The sequence below is a fragment of the Lactuca serriola genome, chromosome 1, assembly GCF_051521515.1.
Source record: "Lactuca serriola cultivar US96UC23 chromosome 1, Lser_US96UC23_V15, whole genome shotgun sequence".
Lineage (NCBI taxonomy): Eukaryota > Viridiplantae > Streptophyta > Magnoliopsida > Asterales > Asteraceae > Lactuca > Lactuca serriola.
The window spans coordinates 85,467,594-85,491,044 of record NC_136408.1 but is presented as its reverse complement, the minus strand read 5'-3'; the positions used below and the strand labels follow the sequence as shown (position 1 = coordinate 85,491,044).

Sequence of the window (23,451 nt, the reverse complement as noted above, 5' to 3'; positions counted from 1 at the left end):
ATTGTTTTAAATGAAATTGTTATTGTAAAACATTTTTTTATTGTATGACTAATTTAGTTGCATGAATTTTATTTTCAATGTTATAAGACTATTATTATTAAAATTTTGGTGTTGAAAAATCATTTTAAGTTTGTAAAATAATTTTATTTAAAATTCAGTTTATTTCAGCAGCCTGCAGACGTTAAAAAACAAACAGTCTTCTTATTGCAGACTGCAGACGTTTGGTCCACCTCTTCTGCTGCAGAGGCTTGCAGATGTGGTCCTCAGACTGCAGACATTTTGGCTTCGGAAAAACAAACAGCACCTAAGTCTTGTTTGAGAAATTGATGGTACGAGTTGTTCAAAATCTCTATTAATTGAACTTTTAAATATCTAAGACTACTGTTCGTTTAAGATAAAATATAAATTTTAATCAACATATTTTAGAATTTGTCATTTTACAACATACCTTGTAAATTTCATTAGAATATGGTAGGGAAGATAAATGTCGACATTTATAACTTTAAGAGTGACTGTCATATAGATGACCTCTTGCATAGGCATAATCGAGAACATGCAAATGGTGCAAATAAGGTGAAAGTAAGTCGAAGAGTGTTGCCAGGTAAATATATGAGAATTCCATAAAAACAAGCATATGAATCTTAGAACATGCAAATAAGACGAATCAAGAAAGAAGTAACAATTTGGGTTTGTGGTGATTTGGTAAGACATATAGAATATATGATGAGTAACACGTTCACCTGTGTTCAAACCCTGACACTACTCATAATATAATAGGTTGGGTACTCATCTACTATGATATTTATCGTATTCACCCTCATATATAACGTCATGTCATCGGAAAAGTAAAACACTTTTATGCCAAGCTTCATGTAACACCCGGAATCTAGAAGGTCGATTAAGAAAAGAAAAACATTCAATTAGAAAGCCAACTCTTTGAGTCCATAGGGACCAACTCGACGAGTTGGGCTGGGTTTGGGAAACCCTAAAATCGGGACTTTGCACCTTATTTAAACAACTTAAGCTCTAGGGTTTGGCCTCATTTCCAGCCTCCAAGTTCCAAACCCTAAGTTATTTTTGGTGATTGTGAGTTAATCTTGTGCATTCTTGGTGGGTTTGAAGAAGAATAAACTTGAAGGAGGAGCAAGAACGTGTGGAAGGAGAGTAGATCCAGAAGTTGGGTTTCATTTATGATTCATCTGAGGTATAACGCTTCAACCTTGTCCATGGCAAGCTTAGATATGGTCTTAGGATGTTTTGCTTCATGTTTTGTTCAAGTAAGTTGATGGTTGGGATTTGGACGTCCCATTTGGGCAAACCCTTCAGATCTTGGGCCTTGAAGGAACTTCATGGCATAAAGGTGCCAACTTTATCGCCATGGAAGTCCCATGCAACCTTTAGACCATCATTTTGGTCTTTTAAGCTATGTTATGTCATACATGCAAGTAAAGATGGGAGCTTTATGTGACCAAATTGTCCTTTAAGTCCAAATCTATGACCTCATGGTCTATCTTGAAGTATTGATGGCCTTTGGAGTTGGATCTAAGTCATTTTGGGGTTAAGGTTTGAGCTTTATGCGCTAGGAGAGGTCCTTAATGGGTAAAGTTGGAAACTTTACCCTTCTAGACATATTTCCAACTTGGATCCAGAAGATATAGCCTTGATATGAAGAATAAGGACTTAATGAGTTAAGAAGGGTCTGACAGACTGAGGGACTCGACGAGTTCAAGGATGGACTCGATGAGCTCATAGAAGAACTCAACGAGTTGGATCACGAAATCATGATTCTGGGAACTCGCCGAGTTGAACGGCAACTCGACGAGTTGAGTCAACTCGGAGCATTGACTTTGACTTGGATGTTGACTTTGACCTTGAATTGACTTTGACCAAGGTTGACCCCTGTAGGGTTATGAAGTATAAAATGGGTTCTAAAGGGTGGTTTCGTGTAAGGGTTTAGGCCCAAGTTGGAAAATTAGGCCATTGATGGACTTTCATTGATTTTATAATTTGGGCCTTGATGGGTCGGGGGTGAAACGGTCATTTCACCCTAAGTAAGGATTATGGGTCATGGTTTGGAACCCTATTGCTAATTGGGTGATATTTTGGTATTGATAGCTTAAGGAGTTACCAAGACAGTAACTAAGGATTTCCTACAATGGACTTCAGCAGTGTGAGGTGAGTTACGTTCTTGTAGAAGTGGGTCGAAGGCACCAATGTCAGCCCACTAGTAGTTGATTATAGTAGAGATGATTGTCTTTGTGATAATTGTCTGGTATGTCACTATCTGTCATGCTTTATGTGCTAGTATGCTATGATATTATGTGATAGTGGTAGGAGGGGTAGATTAGATCTTGTAACCGGTTGAGATAAACTGGAGGGTAGGTCAGGCACCCAAATATGTCTGACAGTATGGTTATGATATGTTATTATGTGGTAGTGATAGGGTTGAAATAGACCCCATAAGCAGTTGAGATAAACCAGAGGGTAGGTCGGGCACCCATATATGTCTGGCAGGGTAGGTCGGACACCCAGATATGCCTGAAAGGGGTAGGTCAGGCACCCAGTATGTCTGGCATGGGTAGGTTGAGCACTCAGGTATGGTATGCTCAACAGGGTAGGCTGGGCACCCAGATATGCTTGACAGTATGTAACTATGTGGTATGATGGGGGAACTCACTAAGCTTTATGCATATTGTTTTCAGTTTTGGTTTCAGGTACTTCTTCTTCAAAAGGAAAGGAGTCGGCATGATCGCAGCGCATCACACTATGATTTTCCGCATTATGAGATCTTTGGGAGTTGTACTTTGATATTACTTTTCTATGACATGTTTTAGTTATTTGACATATTGGTTTTGACTATGATAACAATTGACCTTATTGATGTTTCAGACTACTGGTTTTATAATTACCTATTTAAAAATGAAATTTTTTGCTCTGAATTTTGGGATGTTACACTTCACATTATCCTTAACTTCCTGACACGACGATATCTCCACCTCTTAACTCAAGCATTAATGCATATAATATATTCAATGTTGTTAATGATAGACTCATTTGGACTTATACATGACAGTTAAGCCATCATTCCCTAAATTTGTTGGTAATGCTCACTACTCTTAATATATTTCATATAAATGCATTAAATATCATATCTAACAAAGTTCTACAACACATCTACTTCAACATCCTTAATTTTGTTTCTTAATTTTTCTTTTCATAATCCTTTTTTCTTGTGTAATATTTGGATTCATATAACATGTCAAGCCTAATAGCTACTTTATAAAACCTCATTTTCAATTTCAACGGGACCTTACTAGAAAATTATACTCTTAAGGTCGCCCTCCAATTTAAGCAACCCCACATTTAAGCGATGGGGTGACATATCCATCCACACATCCTCCGTTGTGGATCATAGACACCAAATATTTTAAGCGTTACTTGAGGATAAGAGTTTGATTCCCTATAATTACGTATACGCTTTCTGCATTCGTTTCCCCCTTTAATATTATACCAAAGATATTTCGTTTAACAATGTTGATATGTAGTCCTTTTTCTTCTAACATCATTCTCCACGTATCCAACTGATCATTTTATTTCAGTCATATACATAGCCATCAACACAATGTCATTGTCAAAACTATACATGAAGGCACTCCCCCTCGGATCTCACGTGATACATCTAGTAAAAGATTAAGGTGAAGTTATCTACCTATTAAGATTTGAACCCTCGTGGAGCATAATATCAACCAGAAAGGATGATGTGTTACCAAATAGGGTCTGCACATATGTCGAAGAACAACAACACATATAGTGTATATCCATGACATATTTCATCGGGACATTTCTTTATTCCAAGGTCCTCCAAATCACCTTTAGCATACATTAACATATGTCTTCTCCAAATCAATAATGAATACAATACAAAGAATATTAATTTTAAATTATATATTAATTTTTAAATTATATATGAATGGTCATAGTATATAACAATTGTTAGAATCGATAGATTCATAGTCCATATTCACATTTGGAAGACGAATATGAATTAATAATATTTATGTGAACGATCGTTAATTTAGATATATCAAATTTATATGTGAATTCAAACAAAAGTTCATCTTCACATGTGAATTTTAACTATATTATTATGAATCTACATAAATTCACTTTATTTTTTAAGGATTTCAAGTTTTTGATCATACACTAATAAATTTACTGATAATCATAGATTAATTTATTAAAATTCACATGTAAGTGATCAATAATTATTGGAAAGCCGGGTAAATAAGCATTCACGTGCTATTTCTTTATAAAAAAATAATACACGTAAATTTGACAAAATTTTGAAAAAAAAAGGTTGTTTTATATATATCGATATTAATGTATATTTCAAGAGTACAAAATATTATGAAGTTTTATATATTTATTTATTTATTTTTATATAAATTAACATCTAACTACTAAAACAACAAAGTGGTATTCTTTTTTATATATTAACATGTATCTCTCTGAAAAAAATAATGAAAAACCGTGAATTTTGTTATATTTTGTTTTTTTTTTCCATAAAAAACATGATTTAAAAAGAAAAATAAATAAATAAATAATAAGTTGTTTGCTATGATTCGGTGCATGCATGTCTAAAATCGTTACCAACCCCTGTATTATTTGGTCTTTGGATTTCCAAGCTTACTTGTTATTACTCACACATTTTTATGTTAGTTTGGTTTTTTAATTATGATATTTTATTTGACCTAACATTGTTAACTGAACCCAATTAACCCAGACAACATGGACAATCAAACGTAATTTGCTCAAAATCTAGGATTGTTTATATAATCCGAAAATAAAACAAATTGAGAAAGAACAAAAAATTGAATTCATGATTGATATTAAGCTTATGAAAGTTGTTTATAATATGAAGTCGTAAAATAAGACGTATCCGCAAATGATTTGAATAATTTTCAAACTCTTTGTAAAAGTTTCATCTTAAAATAGATTAAAATAGTTTAAAGATATGATAATGTTTAAACATTAAAATCACGTTTAACATACTTTACCGACATATCTTATATTTATGCAAAATAAAAGATTGGAATGAATAAGGCATTCGTATGTCAATAAATTTACTAATTCTATAATCCTTATTTATATTTATTTCAAGCATATTTAATTCAAATTTCAAACAACAAGTGCACAAGGCCGTGAGCCCAATCCTTGAATACTTTAACTTTGCATGAACTTATGTAACTGGTCGTGGGCCTTAAAAAAGTTGCACAATTTAGGGTTTGAGTTTAAAGTTGAAGTTAAGTCTTTTTCAGAAGTTAAACCTTTTAAAATGACACTATACTCTTCTTGTTATTTTCTTATTTGAAATTGAATTAAAATTACAACCACAATCAAAACGCAAAATCTATCCCTTATTTACACATCCTCGTCAATTTGAAACCACCACCTATTTGGCTTCATTCGTCCTTGATTATGCCATGTTTGTTTAGTTGTGAAAATGATCTAAAACTTAACCTCATTTGCTTTCAAACAAATTCACAATGGCGAACCTAAATGTGACACAACCCTAATAGGGTGTTTGGAATTTCTTTATAAACGGCTTTCAACAAACCTCAAAAAAAAAAAAAAAAAAACAATAACACAAAACCCAAAGATTTGATCCAATTACGATTTTTGTATTATGACAAGTTTGCAAGATGTTATGATGATGGATTATAAATTAGAAGATACCACAAAAACTTTCCACTTTCCATATTCAAGATTCCCAAAATCCTACAAAATTTACACCCTCATAATTTACAAACACTTGTACTTTTACTAAATCTTGGTATCAAAGTCATCTTAAACACCAACACACACCACCACATCCAAAGTCAAACCATTATCTCTTTTTCTCTCTCTACATGTACAAAACACAACTATATCCCAGAATTAGGGTTGTTTCCCGCCAAAATGAGTGAGATTTCAAGCCCTCTACTGAAGGCTTGGTTGAACATTAACCTTGTTTGAAAGGTTGAGATGAAAGGGAACCATGAACACAAAGCAATCGGGACAAATATCAGCATTCCCATTCCCGCATCATACAATCGAGCAAGCGACCTCACTGATTTCCATAACCCGATCTTTTTCAACACCGGCTTCCACGCCACACATATCTACAAACAACAACAAACATAAATGACCATTTTACCCTTGCATTCGAAAGTTAAAAAGAAGAGAAAAAAAGAAAATACCGAAAGTAACCCCCAGCCGGTGGGAACAAAGGCTAAGATGGAGGCAAAGACATCAGTGACAGTGAGGGGAGAAAGGGCGATGGCCACGGATATTCCAGCGACTGCTAGCATGAAAGCAACGCCTTGTACAAACCGTAAGATTAGTTGAAAGTTCACTGAGATTTTCTGGGAGAATGTGAATATCTGTAATTTAAAAAAAATTTAAAAAAAAAGGTAAGAATTTGGAGAGTGATATTAAAATAACAAGAGTCGAGTTTTTTTTTGAGCTTTTTATTGTGTACCTTGAAAAGGATTGTGAGGGCTACAAGCACAAGCCATGAAAAACCGTATATCTGTAGGAATGAAGGAATATTAGAATATACCATTTTGATTCTTGAGAATTAAAGTTTGTGTAGATTATGGAATTGAAATTCTTACAGATAATGATGTATTTGTATCTTGCACATCCAATTTGTAAACAACACCATACTGGAATATGAAAAACCTTAGGCTCAGAATTGTCTCCATAACCCTCCCCCCAAATGTTCGAATATGAGACTACAAACAAAAAAAAAAAAAACACATTTTATTATAATTAAGAATTAAGAATTGTATGTAAATAAATGGTAACAGAAAAAAGAAGGGTATTTTTGTAAAACTGTAGTGTACCAATTCTTCATCCCACCAAGCTTCCCAGCTTTCTTCTCCTTTGACACCAATTCCACCTCTATAGAAGAGCCAGTTTGTCCAGTCTCTGAAGTCCTCTACTGTCCTAAAATTGGAAAACAAATAATATATATATATATATAAAATATAAAAATGATGTAATAAAAAAATAAAGAAAAAAGAAAGAAAACTCACTTTTGCCACTCGAAACCGGATGGATTGAACAAATAAGGAGCAAAAAGCCATGAAATGGCCATAAACCAACTGCTAACACTTAAAAGAATGTAGCCTACTAAACCACTTGAATTGTACCCATATGCAATGTACACCACTAACAATAAAACCACTTCCATTCTGTTTCAATAATAAAATAAATATTAAAACCATGAGAGAGAGAGAGAGAGAGAAAAAAAAAAAGAGTACCCTTTGACAAAATGACTACGTGAATAAAGTCTGTAGTTTTCTGAAAACTTTATATGTCGTACAACGAAGCCTCGTCCAGTTGCATGATACTGTTTTTTTGGAATAAAATTTAATTAGATTATAAAAAATAATAAAATGATAAAAAAAGAAAAACAAACCTTTGCACCACCATGAAGAATTGTTCTACCAAAGTAATGTGTTCTTGTGCCCAAAGAAAATGTAAAGAACACAGTGCAAAGCTGAAATTGCATTGTGATAAAACTGACAACAGCCTGCATTGCATTGCAAGTTGCAACAACAAAGATATATATATATATATATATATATATATATATATATATATATATATATATATATATGTAAACAATGGAAAAAAGACCAACGTACCCTTAAGAATCCTTGTTCTAAGATGAAACCCAAAACCATGGGTATAGCTGTAAATACACCAATCTGGAATAAGAACTGTGTGTTCAAGGCTGCATTTAGAGCAGTGTTTTCCAGCACTTCAGATCTTGATTGAATATCTTCACCAACTCCAGATAATGCCTAACAATATATACATGAAAATTATATAAAACAGTAACGAGAAGTTTTATATAAAATAAAATTAAAACTTACCAGATATGTTTTTCCATAGAGAAATATGTACACTGTGATCACTGTCAACTGCATATCAAAACATAAAAAGTTGTTGACCGTTTTGTTTATAAAAATTAATAAAAAAAAAAGTGTGTAGTGTACCATGGTGCAGAAGTAAAATCCAACAGTTGTAAAGTAGAATGAAAGCATCCGAAAAAAGTCAAAGAGTTGACCAAGTCTGTATATATCTCTACTAAGAACCTGCTCCCCATTTCCTCCAGCTACTTTTCCTTCAAACAGAGCAATCTGATTCAGCCCCACATCTCTCCCCTTTCCAACCTTCACAACATTTTAAAAAACAAAATAAAAACAATTTTTTTTTTACTTTTAGAAGGGAAGAAATATTTTTAAAAAAATAACAAATACCTGGATGTATTCATGATGCGTGATATTTCCTTGACGCAAAGTTGAATTAAATCCTGAATTTCACAAGATGATATTAGATATATTAAAAAAACAAGAAATAAAGCGAGAAAAAGATATTATTATTATTAGAATTATATATAAACCTGCATAAATATCTTCACTAATGTTGATGACACGAGAGGCTTTGCTAATACCACCCCGTGTTATATGGAAGACTCTATCAAACACATCTGGATGACCATAATGCATACGAACCCTGAAAAATAATTTAAAATCACCAAGATGACAAAAATACCCCTGGGAACAAGAGCACATATCGCTTGAATAGAAAAGTCAAACTTACTTTAGAGGACTTGCAAGAACACGTTGCCCAAGAGTTACAAAACTTGTTTCTTGATTGGACATGAAGGATGCTAAAGAAGAAACACTGCATAAATGATTCAACAAAATTAAAACTTTCTGAATGTGTGTGTTAAATAACTAAATACATTATTATTTTTTATTTATAATTTTATACCTTCCTGTAAAAACATGTTCCCTGACACCAAGAATGGTAGCAGGGCGTATACCATGATATTCATGGAATTCTTCTAGAAGATTCCTCATCTTTAAAGCTTCTTCAAAATAATTATCTTGATTCATGTCAATTGTTTGAAGAGCATTTCCACGTGTAAAAACAATTGCATGATTTTGATTTTCAGGTTTTCCTTCTCCAAGTTTTGGATTCCCAGGTAGTTTTATAGAATAAACTTCCTGCATTATATAAATATTTAGTTTAAATTAAGTAAATAAGTAATATAATAAATAAATATTTAATAATCATAGAAAGATATGAACCTTGTCTTTCCCATTTATGTCACCCTTCACAAGTTTAGAGTAAAACTCTTTCTGAACTTTCCCACCAGTCAAAGTCTCCACCTCATCAATGAAAGCAACTCGAAGTGCTTCATTTCTAGAAAAATAAAAAAGAGTTGGTATTATTAGAAAAAGAATATAGAATCAAGCATAAGAGTAAAATTTATATATCTGACTTTTGTAATAACAATGCAATATCAGCAGCCTCTGGTTTTTGTTCTTCTTTTTGCTTTCCATAAATTTGACATGTGACAACGTATGTGAATTTAAGGTCAGCTTGTGCTCTTGCTTCAGGAGAAAACTCAAAGCCTTTTGTTTCTGTTGCTTCATTAGCTGGAACAGCAGCTTCCACATCTAGTGTAATATAAGTATATTAGAAAATAAATATATATATATATATATATATATATATATATATATATATATATATATTTAAAACACAAACCTCCAACTGTCATCCTCTCCAGATAGGCTTGAAGCATTAAGGCTTTTCTGTAATACATCATTCCTCTCACTGTATATGGTTTAAACAAAATGTAAACAATACAACATACAAAAATTAACAAAGTTTGAATTTAAGAAAAAAAAAATTAAAAAAATACCGGTTCTTGATAATGTTTGTCCTCGATAAGATGCCCAAAATCGGAGTTCAAGATTATCTTCTTCATTCTCAATAAGAACCGATTCAGGGGTATTTTCGTCATGTCCAAGACGTGCAAGGAAGTTTTTCCATTCATCTGCAAAACCCAAAAAGGAAATGACAAAAATGCCCCTACTATTCCAGACGTATTGGAGTTTGAAAATTGAAATTTGAAAGACATAATACCTGGATAAATCTTCTGAAGGTAAAACAGAATAGAAATTCCATCTTCATTTTTCTTTAGAAGCTCACGCATGCTATAAATAACAGTCTCTGAATAATACGGAGTGAAAACACTGAAAAATTCAAAAAATTTCAAAACTTTATCAGTACCCAAGTGGTTTAATTGGTTAAAAACGTTCAAATCAGGGGCAAATTAGTAATTACCTGAAAGATAACATTTCGCGAACAGGCCTGGTGATGGGCATTGACATGAAAAGTGAATTTGTGAAAAACTCTAATCTTCGTCTAGCCTCTAGATTTCTAGGAACATTTACTGCTGAATCCTTGATTGTTAAAAGCGAGTGTAGCCTCTTAATTTGTGACCTCTTTAAAAGTAAAAAAAAAAATAATAATAATAATTATAAAAATTAAAAACCAATGAGAAAAATAGATGAAGGAAAATTCAAATAACATGAGTTTAACTGTTAGTCTAGTACATACCAATTCAGGATCTTTTGGCCACTTCAGCTTTGAAAACAGACGACCTTCTTTTCTTGCTTTTATAACATTATTCCATGTGGTATAATTTTGTCTGAAAAAAGATACAAAAATATATGTTATACAAAAAAAAAATTAAAAATTTTAAACTATTGTTGTTGTACACACACACCTCATATTGCCACTAAAAAAATCAAGCTGGACAACATCATAAAGATCTAGAGCAGCATTAACAGCTCCAATCTCCAATTCAGGGCTTCCACCTTCTTTCTGTAAATATACAATTAAAATTTAAAACCACATTATTACATTAAAAAGAAAATAAATTGATTAAAAAAAACAAATACAGACCAGAATTCCAGTAAGGGCAGTGACTTTTTGCATAACAAGTGAGAGTTTTTTCAGTTGAAAGTCAAAGTGGATTGTTCTTTGCACTATACTTGCTTTAATGTCACCGTATATTCTTTCAACCCTGTGGGAGATGAATATGTTAAAAAAAAAAAAAATAGTGAAATGACATAATTGACCCTGATTAAACACATACCATTCGTTCCCTTCTTTGTCGAAAATTGAAGTCAAAATTAGCTTGATGGTGTAAAAACATTCCTCAACTGCATATTGCATATAATCATCTCTTGAAATTCTATCCCATAGTTCGTCTTGTGTGTCACTCTCTCCAGCTATATCTTTTGCAAGGAATAACTAAATATAAAAAATAAAAAATAAATAAATATTTATAAAGAAAATGTAAAAATTCAAAATTGAAGGATTTTTAGTAACCTTGCTGGCTAGTAGAAAAAGAGGCCATTGCACCATGGGAACAGTTCCAGTATTTTTAGGCATTTGAAGCAATTCCATTTCCCTGAAAAGAAAGACACATCACATATCAAAACCTGAGGGCAAAAATGTAATATTTTACCTAAATAAGTCATGTTAATAGAAGTTGAAAACTCACAGATTAGTAATGTAATCTTCTTCTCTTAGATTCTTGACAATCTCATTCCAGAAAGGTGAAAATCTTGCAGCATCAAACTTATCTTTTACAAGAATCTGACCAGTTACCTTAAGGGAATTCCTGAAAATATATAATTAAACATTAATATATGACAGAAAATGGAATTCAAGAAATTATGTTACAGAAAGAAATGAAGAACACCTGTTTGAAAGAGAAATGTGGAGATTATCCATGAATTCTGCAGGGAACCTCTCAAAGTTTTTGTGGACAGAACTCAAAGACCTAATCTGAAAGCATCAAGAAAATATGAATTAGTTTTTTAATAAGTATGTATGTCTTTCTAGTGAGGTTTACACATTATGTCAGTAGACAAGGGCGAAAAGGTAAATTTACCTCACCAAGACGATCTCTAGCTCCAAGCAAGAAACCCACAACAGCAGATATAATAGTGTAAAATATGTGAATGTCTAAAAGATAGATCTGCAATTCAAAGATATATATATATATATATATATATATATATATATATATATATATATATATATATATATATTAGTATGAAGATGAAAGTAAACAGAAAAACAAAAACAAAATGTTAACTTACACAAACCACAGGGGCCCACAAGCTAGCAACAGTCAAGGCATTATGATTGTCTGCATATAAAATTATTAAAATAAATATCAAGCAAATATATTTTTATTTTCAATATCATCAAATTTACAGCTTACTTTTTGATACAAAATCATGCCAAGAATATCGCACATCTTCTATTTTAATTACTTGCCTTGTTGGTTTCACCAATGGCCTTATCTGTATAAATAAGAAAATCAAAAAGATTAGTAATATTGAAGTTTGAAAGTTGAAACACATGTTTCTTTTTTTCCCATCATGTCATGTAGAGTAAAAACTGTTGTCTATTTCTTTTTCAGTTTTTCTAGACTGAAAAAAACCGTTTGAATGAGAGTAAATGACAATTTTACCCTTACATTCCAGAAAACAAATTTCATAATATCCATCCAACCTAAAACATGTGTTATTTACCTGGAGAAAATAGGCAAACGAGAACTTTCCCCCCAATACAACAAGCCAGAAAAGCATATACCTGTTTTACCAATATACCCTCAGTATAATAAAAAAGAACAAGAATTATATAAGAAAAAGTAAAGGGTAGAAAAGTCATTACAGTATATAATCAGTCGTTGCTTCATACATGCCACGTCCAACATAATAATGTTCCTTCATAAAAAGAATAAGAAAATCTTGTTATTATTGTAATAAAGTAAAGGATTATAAAAAGAAAAATATGAAACTATAAAAAAAACCTGATGAATCCACTTGATTAAACGAACAACTGGTGAGTTATCACACCGATTGAAAAGGCGATGACAGGCTGGCAGCCTTGCTAATGAGCTCCAAAACAAATGACTTCCAGCATAGATGCATAAAACTATTATATATATTTTATAAATAATCGACTCTGAATTTGAACTAGTCTTCTCCTGCAGAGCTTTCCTGGAATACATACAATCGTATCATTTTAAAAAAGTTGCCATGTAAGAATTTAATTAAATTGTAAAAAGTTAAATTTAAATTACATACACGTAAAGGAAGCATATGAAAATGGTAGCAAATGTAAACCAAATGAAACGAACAAAAATCCGTGAAACAGCTAAAGTCTTTGTTGTAGAATAGGCTCCATACATCACCACAATATCCAATGCACCTGAATAAAGAAACAATAAGTTTAAAAATATATATAAAAACTATTAATTATTATTAAATGAAATGAAAAAAAGACACCTACTTTGGAAAAGCTTCATAACAAAAAAAGTTGGGCCTAAACTAAGTACTTCACGTATTGTCTTGTCATTCAGCTTTCCATTATTGAATGCAATGATTGTAAGTCCCTATGGAGAGGAAAATATTTAGTATTGGAAAATGTACAGAGTATAAGAAGTTAAGGGAAAGAGTCGAAAAGTCAAAAAGTCAAACCTGAAACATCATGAAAAGGAAGATCCACAAGCGATCAAAGCTATGGTAAAGATGGAAAAATGTTCTGTGTTCAACAAAAGAGGTTTTCCCACGACGTTTAGTGATGCTTGCGTTCAATATATTCTGTTACAAAAAAAGTCAAAGGCGGTCAAAGATAGAAATGTCAATGTGTTGACTAATGACTACCCAAAAATAGATCATAAGATGAATACGTTTGACTTTCGTGATGGTTTCAAGAGGAAAGATGAATTTTTGTCAAATGGCCAACCGAGTTTAAGGCAACTTTGGGACCTGAAGAAATAAAAAAGGTATTTAGAAGGGCAAATTGGTAATAAACAAATGAAAGAGGAAGAATGTTGCTATTTCCTACAACAAAGCTTACCAGAAGTACTCATTGAAGTCATCATAGTTTCTCCATGAAGAATGAGGAGCTTTCCCGTTTTCATTGTTATCAGCTTCCTGAAAAAATCAAGACTTTTCATAAAAAAAAAAAAACAAATTCTTGAAATGGGAAAGTGGCAAAGTTGTAAATACACAAAACATACAGCAGCTATAACGTCATAGAGAGGCGTTATGACTTGTTCAAGAAATGAAACACCATTTTCTGCAACACAACTAGTGGCTGGCTTTGCAATCTGCTCACTCAATAATCCACACAATTCGTCTCCCATCTGTTTATTAAACTTTGAGTTAAACCTTCTAGAACATATGAATTGTCTTTTTATACATATAAAATTGTTTGTAAATATCAAAGAAAATATCTTACACGATGAAATATGTAGCATAAACATTCCGGAAGGAATCGAACATTAGCAGCTTCACCCCATATCAAAAAGTACAAAGAGAGAAAAAGTATCTTCTTTTCTTTATTAATATCTGAACTGCAAAAGCAAAAGAAAAAAAAAACTAAGGGATTTGTGCTTTTGCGCTCTAGCTAACTCTAAAAAAAACATAGGGGTAGAAATGTCATACTTGCTCCACATTAGAGGGATGTTTAGGTAAGTGCACCACTTGATGTAGTTATCAAGAGACTTCGAGAATACTCTCTCCACAGCAGTCTCATCCAGTTTCTAAAACAAATTATATTCAACTTTATTACAAAAATACCCTTTATTGAACAGGGGTAACTTGATCATGAATATAAAGTTATAAACATACCGGTTCATGTTCATCAGGAGTACCAAGTCGACTTTGCTCATTTGAAAGTAGATTTACTATATTCTCCCTTTGATTTGCAACATTACCTTTCTGCAATCACCAAAGATTAAAAAAATGCATTTTTTTAAGTCCCAATCTACCCTTTATGTTTCCATATTATCTAAAACTAGTAAATTACAAACCTGAAATCCAAAAACATAGTGCAGAAAATCGAGCATATCAGCACTCCTTGTAGCAGGTATTGGAAAATTTGCAGGCAGCTTTGGGAGACCTCTAAAGTACTTCAATGATGATACTGCAGCACGTACCTATGTAAAGAATCATGGAATCTTGAATAAGAATATATAAATAATATAAAAGTAATTGGACAGATAGGATAAAGAAAATGAAATGGTATTCAGTATTACTATTCACCTCAGGGAATGAAGTGATAACATTTGTTACAACAGGGGCATCGAGAGGAATAATATTATATGCAATCAAGTCTTCTGTCATAGCTGCATCAGATTCCATCATTCGTTTTAACTCTTCAGAAATCAATCCTTGTGCTTCCTCAGGTGAAACTTCTTTAGCAAGTTGCTCTAAAACAGTTCCTATAACTTTAAGAGTTGCAAAAACCCTTTTCCTCTTCACTGTTTTGCGTTCTAACCTGTTTTTGTAATATGAAAATTTCATTCATATATGAAAGATAATAGAAAATGTCACAGTGGATAGAAAAATGGCAAAAAGATTCTTACTCTTGAAAGTTTCCACTAAAAGTCCCTGATTCCCTCAATTCCATTTCCTCCTCACGTAACTTATCTACATCATTCTTCTCTCTGTAAAGTTTATAAAACTCTTGTAAACGAGCTATGTCTCGACTTCTATCAATACTTCCACCCTCCCTCTTTGCTAGTTTTTGCTGCCATATGAACATTTGGCACAATTAGTTTATGAAGAAAGTCAAGACACTTGTCACAATCTCATTGACTCAAAATCATACCTTGATTACAGACATCAAACCTGTCTTGAACTGTAGTACACCCCTCCCTTCACTGTTGGGGTCCAAATTTTGAGCCAGTGTATAAGCATATTCACACACTGCAATGAAGTAATAGAATTACAGAAACACTATCTTTAGCAATGTTTAGCAGATATGGAAAAGAAACTGGGATGAAATACATACAAATCCTAGAAATGTTGGGGTCTTCATCTTGAATTTCATCAGCTGCTCTTAAGATAGGGTCTATGTCCCTACTGTTGGAAAGTGAAGATGGAACATTTCCAGCAATGCCACCAGCAGGTCGCCCATAAGCATCAATCCCTGTTCTCTCCCTTCTTAGCGCAGCACGTACCAAACGCTCCCAGAGATTCCCCACATTAGACATTTATGACCCTGTATGTGTAAGCAATAAGATCTTAGAAGTTACAATTTCATAGCAATTAGCAGACAGTGATAAGTATTAGCCTTTCAGATATGATGTATCTCCTCAAAAGTATTAGCACTTGTCCTAGGTCTGCCGGAAAGATAAACCCTAAAAGGTTAACTATTTAACAGAAGTACGAATCAAAAACTTAAATTTTCGTCCCTCAACACCCCACCCAGAGACATATATGTGTGATTTAAAGCAAGCCCTAAGAATTGCATTAAGCCACTGATTACTTATCTAATTGAACAAAAAAAGCTCAACAACAGACTAAAACCCCAACTTGAGAACATGAACCATCTAACCTCGAGCAATGCTAGCAAGAATATTCAAATTCACAAACACGAATCTAGAAAAAGAGCTAGACTTGACAGCTTACGGATTGGAGATCGTAGCCGAGCCGAAGATCCAAGTATACAAATTAATCTCTTCAAAGAAAGCGTATACTAAGTAAACCATACGAAATTATAAACCAATTGTGGAGTCGCATAGAGAGATGGAGTTGAATCTGTAAAGAAAGAGTTCAGATTTTGAAACTATGGACCAAGGAGGTAGATTGGGGAAAGGTGGTGTAGTGGTTTACCGGCTATAGCCGGTTTACACGGGGTTGATTTCTCTCAAATAGTCTCTATCTGCGAAGACTAAGAAGTAAAACCCTCTTTATGAGTCTAATCGGTGACCTTTTGTGCCGGTTAATAGCAAAAGCTTGCAATTTTTAAACACTTCTTCCGGGTTTTTACCTTTTTAGTCCTCTCTTTCTTTTTTGCTTTCTTTTTGGTCCTACTTTTTTTCTTTTTTTTGTTGACCAAATTTGGAACCTTCGTGAGGAAGAAAAAATGACAATATGGTAAGATTCAAATTTTCATATTATAATAGCGTGTTTAAAAGTCGACAGCTTAGCAAATTGACTATTAATTCCATTTTTTTAAAATTATTTTAAGGATTTATGAATCATAAGATTGTGTATAATGATATTTTACTATTCACTTTCATTGTATTTTATTTTATTTTTATACTTTATTGTTTGCTTTGAGAAGTGGTTTGTATAAACAAATTGTTTATCATATGTCTTTGTGTTTTAAATATCTTTTTCTTCTCTCCTAATAAAACAGTATCATTTCCGTCACGTGTCATTCCCCTACATCCTCGTCCTTGCATTTTCCCGCTCAATAGCCTTAACTGAATTTCCCACTTTGCTCTTACATTCGAAAAATATTGCGAATTCGAAAAAAAAATACAATTTAATTCAGGGAAAATGTATATCAGGAAATCAACAAATTTGAAATTTAAAATTTCAATTATACCATATAAATCTGCAACACATTTGGAAGAAAATATGTGTTAAACTCTATCTCAATCCCAAAAAATAAGTCAATCAAATATCAATCCCAAAAAATCAGGCAAAGTCTTCCTAATGAGCAAAGTATTTGATACATATGTTATTATTGTGAAATCCCAAAAAATAAGTCAATCAAATATCAAATACTTGTCGATAAAATACCATATTGCCCCTAATTTGACAAGTATTAGATACATATGTTATTATATTGTGAAATAACAAATTTGTATAATTATACTATCAAAAACAAGAAATTAAATGCAGGAGACTATTTGTTTATTTATAACTCTCATACTTATAGTCACTAGACATTGTATTTTCATTTTGACTGATTTTTTTTTTTTTTTTTGTATTCTAAATAATAAAACTTCTACAATTCACAACTGTTATACAAGTTTTAAAAAGACAATGTTACCCTTATGCACTTCATTCATTGCATAAAAGACCATAATGTCCTTAATTTGGAAAGTATTTAATACATATGTTATACAAGTTTGAAAACTGTCATTTTACCATTTTCCACTTCATTTACTCAATAAAAGACCATATTGCCCCTAATTTGACAAGTATTTGATACATGACAGTTAACAATTAATTAAAATAAATAAATATATAAATTAACCAATGCTTTTCGATTTTTCTGTTTATATTTGAGCACTTTTGTTAAATATACAAGTTTTTTTTTTAATTGCAAGGTACAATGGAACATATTACTCCTATAAAGAAAATTGACTCAATTAAGGATGATTTCACAATTAAAGTTCAGATCATATGTCTTTGGACTCAAAAGTCAAAATTTGATGCAAACGACACATACTCGATAGAAATGATTCTAATGGATGAGGAGGTATACGATTTATATATTCAATTATTATTTTTGTAAAAATTTATTCATATTCATAAGTCATTATATATAAATATTTGTTATTTGTTGCTTTTTTAGGGAAGAAAAATTCATACATCTTGTGAAAAAATGGTTTTCAAAATTCAAACGTTGTCTTAAAGAATATAGTTCAATATGTGTAAAGAAACCTAACGTCGCACCAAATACTTCAAAAGTTAAGTTTGCTGATCCATAAATAAAACTTAAATTTTACCACGATACAATTGTAAAAGAGTGTGAAAACTTTTCTAGATATGCACACGACTTTGATTTTGTTGACTTTAATGCGATCGTTTTGAACAACATCCTGGAGTCAAACTCTTTTGGTTAGTTCATTTAATATTAACTTTTGTTATATGACATCCTACTTTCTTTCTTTGTATTACAAATTGATCATTTTTTTAACTTAAGCCTATATTTTGTTGCTTTTGTAGATATTATTGGACACATATTTGAATATGGGAGTATGTATACATCTGAACAAGATAAATCAAAACACAAAATGCTTTTGCATCTTCAAGATATAGAGTATTGACCATTATTACAAACAAATAATATAGTTTCTTTTATATTATCTACAATATTTTTTATTGTTTTAAGGATACTAAGCTTAAGGTAACTTTGTGGGGTCATAATGCATACTACATGTCAGATTTTCTTGCTAATAATAACAGCCTTGCTCCAGTTGTTGTTATTGTTCAGTTTGCCAGAGTGAAGTTTATTAATGGTTTGTAATTATTTTTAACAACCATTTTCTAAAATTTTATGTATAATTAATTAATCAAATTTATTTTTGCAGGTCATCCTTTTTCATCCACTTACTTTGATGTTAGTAGGTTGTTCATAAACAATGATATCGATGAAATTACAAGCTACAAAACCAAGTATTTTCATTTATAATTTCCTTTGTATTTTCAGATTTATCTTTTTCATAATGTATTAAATTTAATTGTTTTTTTGTTATAAATTAACAGATTGGTTTCTGAAAATAGACAACAACTTTCATCAAGTGGAATCAAGATGATTACATCTAAACAAGACACGGAAGAAGATGATTTTCTGAAAAATCATTTGTTTTCTAACATTGATGATTTGTTTGAACCTTTGGAGGTACTTTACATTGTTTTTAACTTTGTTACTTTAATGCACATTTTTTTTTAACTTTTAAAAGTGTAAGAAACAAACAAAGTATATTGTTATAACGAAGGTCACATACACTTTTGCAAACTAACATTTATTAATATTGAACATTATTTAAATTTCCATGGAAAAATGGTCATTATTGTTGGTACTGTTAAGGGAATACGTCAAAACATACGTTGGTATTACCTTGCTTGTAGCAACTGCAAAAAAATCAGCAAAAGAAAAGGAGTCTTCTACTGATAAGGTTGATGGTTCTCATGAAGTGGCAGAAATCGTTACTTATGAATGTGTTAATCCTATATGCAAAAATATCTAAATTTCGGTCATACCAAGGTATTACATATTTATTTTACATAATAACAATATATGTTTATCATATTTGTGTAATGTAATATAATTTTATACTCTATTTAGATTTAAAATCTCACTTCGGGTTCAAGACAACATAGGAACCTTAACTTTGACCTTATTTGATCAAGAAGCAAAGAAGTTGTTCAAATACACGGCTAAAGAATTGTATGATAAAAATAAGAATGTATTATTTTATAGTTTTTAATTACTTCTTTATGCTATACATTATATATTTTACATAAAAAATATCTAATAATATTTATTTATATTTTAGCTTGGCATCAGTTTGGATTTGTATCCAATGGAGTTGAAAATTATGGTGGACAAAAAGTTGGGAATTAAAATTGATATCACAAGTTACAATGTGAATAATAAAAGTAATATTTATGGGATAAAAAGATTGACTGTGAATGTAGACATAATTGATGGACTGGAAAAAAAAGAATCTGAATTCATAGGTTTTTGCAAAAATTATATATACTTTTTTACCACATTGGCCCAACTATAATATATGACTCAAATAACCTTTTCTTTTGATCTTATGATGCAACCTGCTAATTCTGAATCATTCATGATTGGTTCTTCATATATTGGTTACCAAGAGACCAAGGTTCTCAAGGTTGTACTTTTTAAATTATAATTTTCAAATATTTCGTTTTAATGTATAACAACTAACTAAAATTTATTCTAAGATTCTTTTTCACAGACAGGTGAAATTTTAGCATCGTGTGTTATGGACAATTCAACTGCAACAAGTCCTACAAAGTTGGTTTCTACACCAACTTAATTGAAAAGAAACCTTGCTACATCCACAAATCTAGATGAAATGGAGAATTTGTCTACTTTTAAAATGGCTCGGTTGTCACCGCCAGATGAACAACCAACGCCTCTTTTGGTACCCAAGAAAGAAAAGTAAATGCACTTTACTTCTACAAACAATATTAGTTCATGGTTAATTTTGTTTCCGCGTCATAGACTCCTAAGCCGTTTACATTTTTAACTTTGTTTTTTTTAATGTGTTTTTTTGAGGATTTGATGTTTTTCATAATTGTTTCTTGAAAGTACATTGGGTTATTTTTTTCAGTCCTCTAATGTTATTTACTATGTTATTTTGCTTTTGGAATAACTTATTTTAAAGTACGTTGCTTTTTTCTCACAATCTTTTGAAAAATTACACATGCGTGTTTTGGCAATTAGTTACATGTCTAATTTTACATATCACTTTCTTTGACATACAACTTTCTTTCATAGTTGGTTATAAGTTAAACAAAAAACAATCAATCTTTGACTACAATTTTATGCTAAATTATTCTCGTGCTGTTATCGAGCATGTCCTTGGTTTAAAGAAAACATGAAAGATGTTCATTGGTTTCATTTAATATGTGTTTTTTTACTAGCAGTAAAAAGGAAACATTGAAGATTGTTATATGCTACTAACCTTAACATGACCAAGTTGTGTTATTTGCAAACGAGAGTCACGAATTGGGATTGCCCTTGTGTCAACTTTTAGGATCGATAACATCCGTCTATGACCAAAAAAATAAAATTTTAATATATAATTATAAAGAACAAGTTTGTTTTAGATTGAATTATAGAACAATGTTGATAAACTGGTCTCACAATGTGGTAAAATATCATATTTAAGGTAAACACCGGCTGAAGAGCAATAAATGTACATGTGATATAGTTTTAATAACATAAAAAATACAAACAAAAAATATGATCATTGGATTATTCTTGTGTGAATGTACAGGGCCTATGTTGATAACATATTGTTCTAGATTTGGCAATGCATCTAATATATGCTCCACCTTCATTAACTCATGCTCTCTGAAAAAAAAAATTCCAATACATTACTTTTTTTTTTGCTTATTGTTTTAAATCCTTCATTTGTAGCGCTATAGATGGGAAATTAAGAATTTGATGATTCTACATACCATTTTGGCGTTTTGATGCATATATACCATAAAAATCCCGTTAATTTTGCCAAAAACAACAATGTACTTTTCTGTTATTAAAAATAGTACAATGCTATTAACTGTTTATAATATGTTTTCAGACTAGCAGGAAGAACATAGAAACAAAAGTATAAATCAAAATCAACATATTTAAAGAAAGCTCCATACATATTTAATGAAACCTCAAAAATGGTTTATTCAACATTCTTATAATATATATATATATATATATATATATATATATATATATATATATATATATATTAAAGATGGCCACATTTATGAATAGTGTCGGTTTGCCGGTCATTTTATCCCCACACCCGTAGGTAATCGATCCTTCTGCTTCTTCCTTCCATCATTCCTTATACAAACCTTTTGTTCTTTTTCCTCTTTCCTCGGATAACATTCATCACCACCGCCATTCAATCCACCGCCTCATACTCTCTCCATCTGATCATGATGACGCAACCCAAACGAAATAGAAAAAGGATTTGGTAAAGGATGGCTTGGATTTGTAACCGGTCGGTAGTAAGAGGGATGATTGGTTATAGTGTTGATGAGGTAAACGAAGAGGCACAATAGCAGCGACGGGTGCCGGTGGAGGGGGTCTACCATTGGTCTCCAATTAGGTGTCGCAAACAATGAAGAAGGAGGGGGTGTTCGGTGGGTTTTCTTCGACAGTGGTTCAACGGTACGTGAATGGGGTTCAATCAGTGGGAAGAAAAGGTTTCCGATGGGGCCAAAGAGAAGGAAACTGTGTGTGTATTATTTTCACATCTATATATGTTCATCTTTACCTGCATACGAAAACATATTGAACGTAGGTTAAATTGGAGCAGAAACTACGCAGCCAAACACATCGAATTTGGAGTATATGCTAGGGCTTTAATGCACCGAGGCGTTGAAGAGCTTGTTGATGTTGTTAGAGTAACCATGGGTCCAAGGGTACTTTCACATTAATCTTTGAATATGGTGTAATCAACAGTCTGATAAATATACTATTTGATAATGACTATATAGGGGCGTAACGTGGTGATCGAACAAAATCAAGAACGTTGGTGCAAGTCTTGTCAAACAGGTTGCTAATGCTACAAACGATGTAGCTGGTGATGGTAAATATCCACTCGATGATGGATTTTCATCTTTTTTCTTCCTTTTTTCACATTTCTCATGAGTATCTTATAACGATTGTTCCGATGGGGTCGTTAATGTCTCAGGTACTACATGTGCGACAGTTCTTACTCGAGCAATCTTTTCAGAATGGTGCAAGTCAGTTGCAGCTGGTATGAATCCAATAGACCTTCGACGTCGTATTTCCATGGTTGTTGATTTTGTGGTCACAAATTTGAAGAGTAGGGCTCGTATGATAAGTACTTCTAATAATATCACACGGGTTGGTTTTTGGTTTAGATCTACAATCATTTTCTTTTATGCTTTATCATGTTAGTGTTTTGGTGGGAGACTAAATATGATAAAACTAACAGGTGGGTACAATTTCTGCAAATGGAGAACGTGAGATAGGTGAACTGATAGCCAAGGCTATGTAGAGAGTTGGGAAAGAAGGTGTCATTACAATTCAAGTAAGCAACAATTTAGTTTATAACTAACGTGGGATGATTATGATCAAATGTTTCTTTACTAATTATTATGCAATATTTATTGTATAAAATGAATAGGATGGAAAGACATTGTATAATGAACTTGAAGTTATGGAGGGAATGACGTTGGACAGGGGATACATATCTCCACATTTCATCATAAACACAAAGAATTAGAAATGTGCAAGTGTTTATGATAT

General features: G+C 31.9%; 2 protein-coding genes and 1 pseudogene across 2 annotated transcripts; 2 read left to right on the top strand and 1 right to left on the bottom strand.

Annotated features, from left to right (window-relative positions):
* Positions 1-5,733: 5,733 nt before the first annotated feature.
* Positions 5,734-16,515, bottom strand: GSL10 (glucan synthase-like 10). The gene is made up of 49 exons (XM_079032213.1): positions 16,359-16,515; positions 15,739-15,948; positions 15,556-15,653; positions 15,311-15,474; positions 14,988-15,222; positions 14,756-14,881; positions 14,574-14,663; positions 14,388-14,485; positions 14,182-14,296; positions 13,961-14,086; positions 13,798-13,874; positions 13,628-13,706; positions 13,416-13,538; positions 13,228-13,330; positions 13,023-13,146; positions 12,746-12,935; positions 12,607-12,659; positions 12,465-12,525; positions 12,152-12,233; positions 12,027-12,076; positions 11,816-11,902; positions 11,624-11,709; positions 11,423-11,542; positions 11,248-11,329; positions 11,012-11,169; positions 10,819-10,939; positions 10,640-10,737; positions 10,471-10,561; positions 10,195-10,355; positions 9,994-10,103; positions 9,770-9,904; positions 9,613-9,681; positions 9,344-9,521; positions 9,150-9,264; positions 8,830-9,065; positions 8,656-8,739; positions 8,456-8,568; positions 8,313-8,365; positions 8,049-8,225; positions 7,926-7,973; positions 7,695-7,853; positions 7,466-7,579; positions 7,308-7,396; positions 7,080-7,238; positions 6,888-6,990; positions 6,657-6,776; positions 6,521-6,571; positions 6,240-6,422; positions 5,734-6,161 (listed from the first exon to the last, which is right to left on the bottom strand). Exons 2-49 carry the CDS (start codon positions 15,938-15,940, stop codon positions 5,925-5,927), a joined length of 5,733 nt encoding a protein of 1,910 aa, XP_078888339.1. The 5' UTR covers positions 15,941-15,948; positions 16,359-16,515; the 3' UTR covers positions 5,734-5,924.
* A 1,503-nt stretch (positions 16,516-18,018) lies between these two features.
* LOC145058107 (uncharacterized) lies at positions 18,019-20,482 on the top strand. Its single transcript, XM_079006028.1, has 9 exons — positions 18,019-18,165; positions 18,636-18,665; positions 18,802-18,928; positions 19,001-19,085; positions 19,176-19,311; positions 19,373-19,389; positions 19,501-19,633; positions 19,970-20,107; positions 20,402-20,482. The coding sequence occupies exons 1-9, from the start codon at positions 18,019-18,021 to the stop codon at positions 20,480-20,482; spliced, it is 894 nt and encodes a 297-aa protein (XP_078862154.1).
* Positions 20,483-22,352: 1,870 nt separating this feature from the next.
* LOC145058096 (chaperonin CPN60, mitochondrial-like) overlaps positions 22,353-23,451 on the top strand; it is a 79,600-nt pseudogene continuing 78,501 nt past the window's right edge.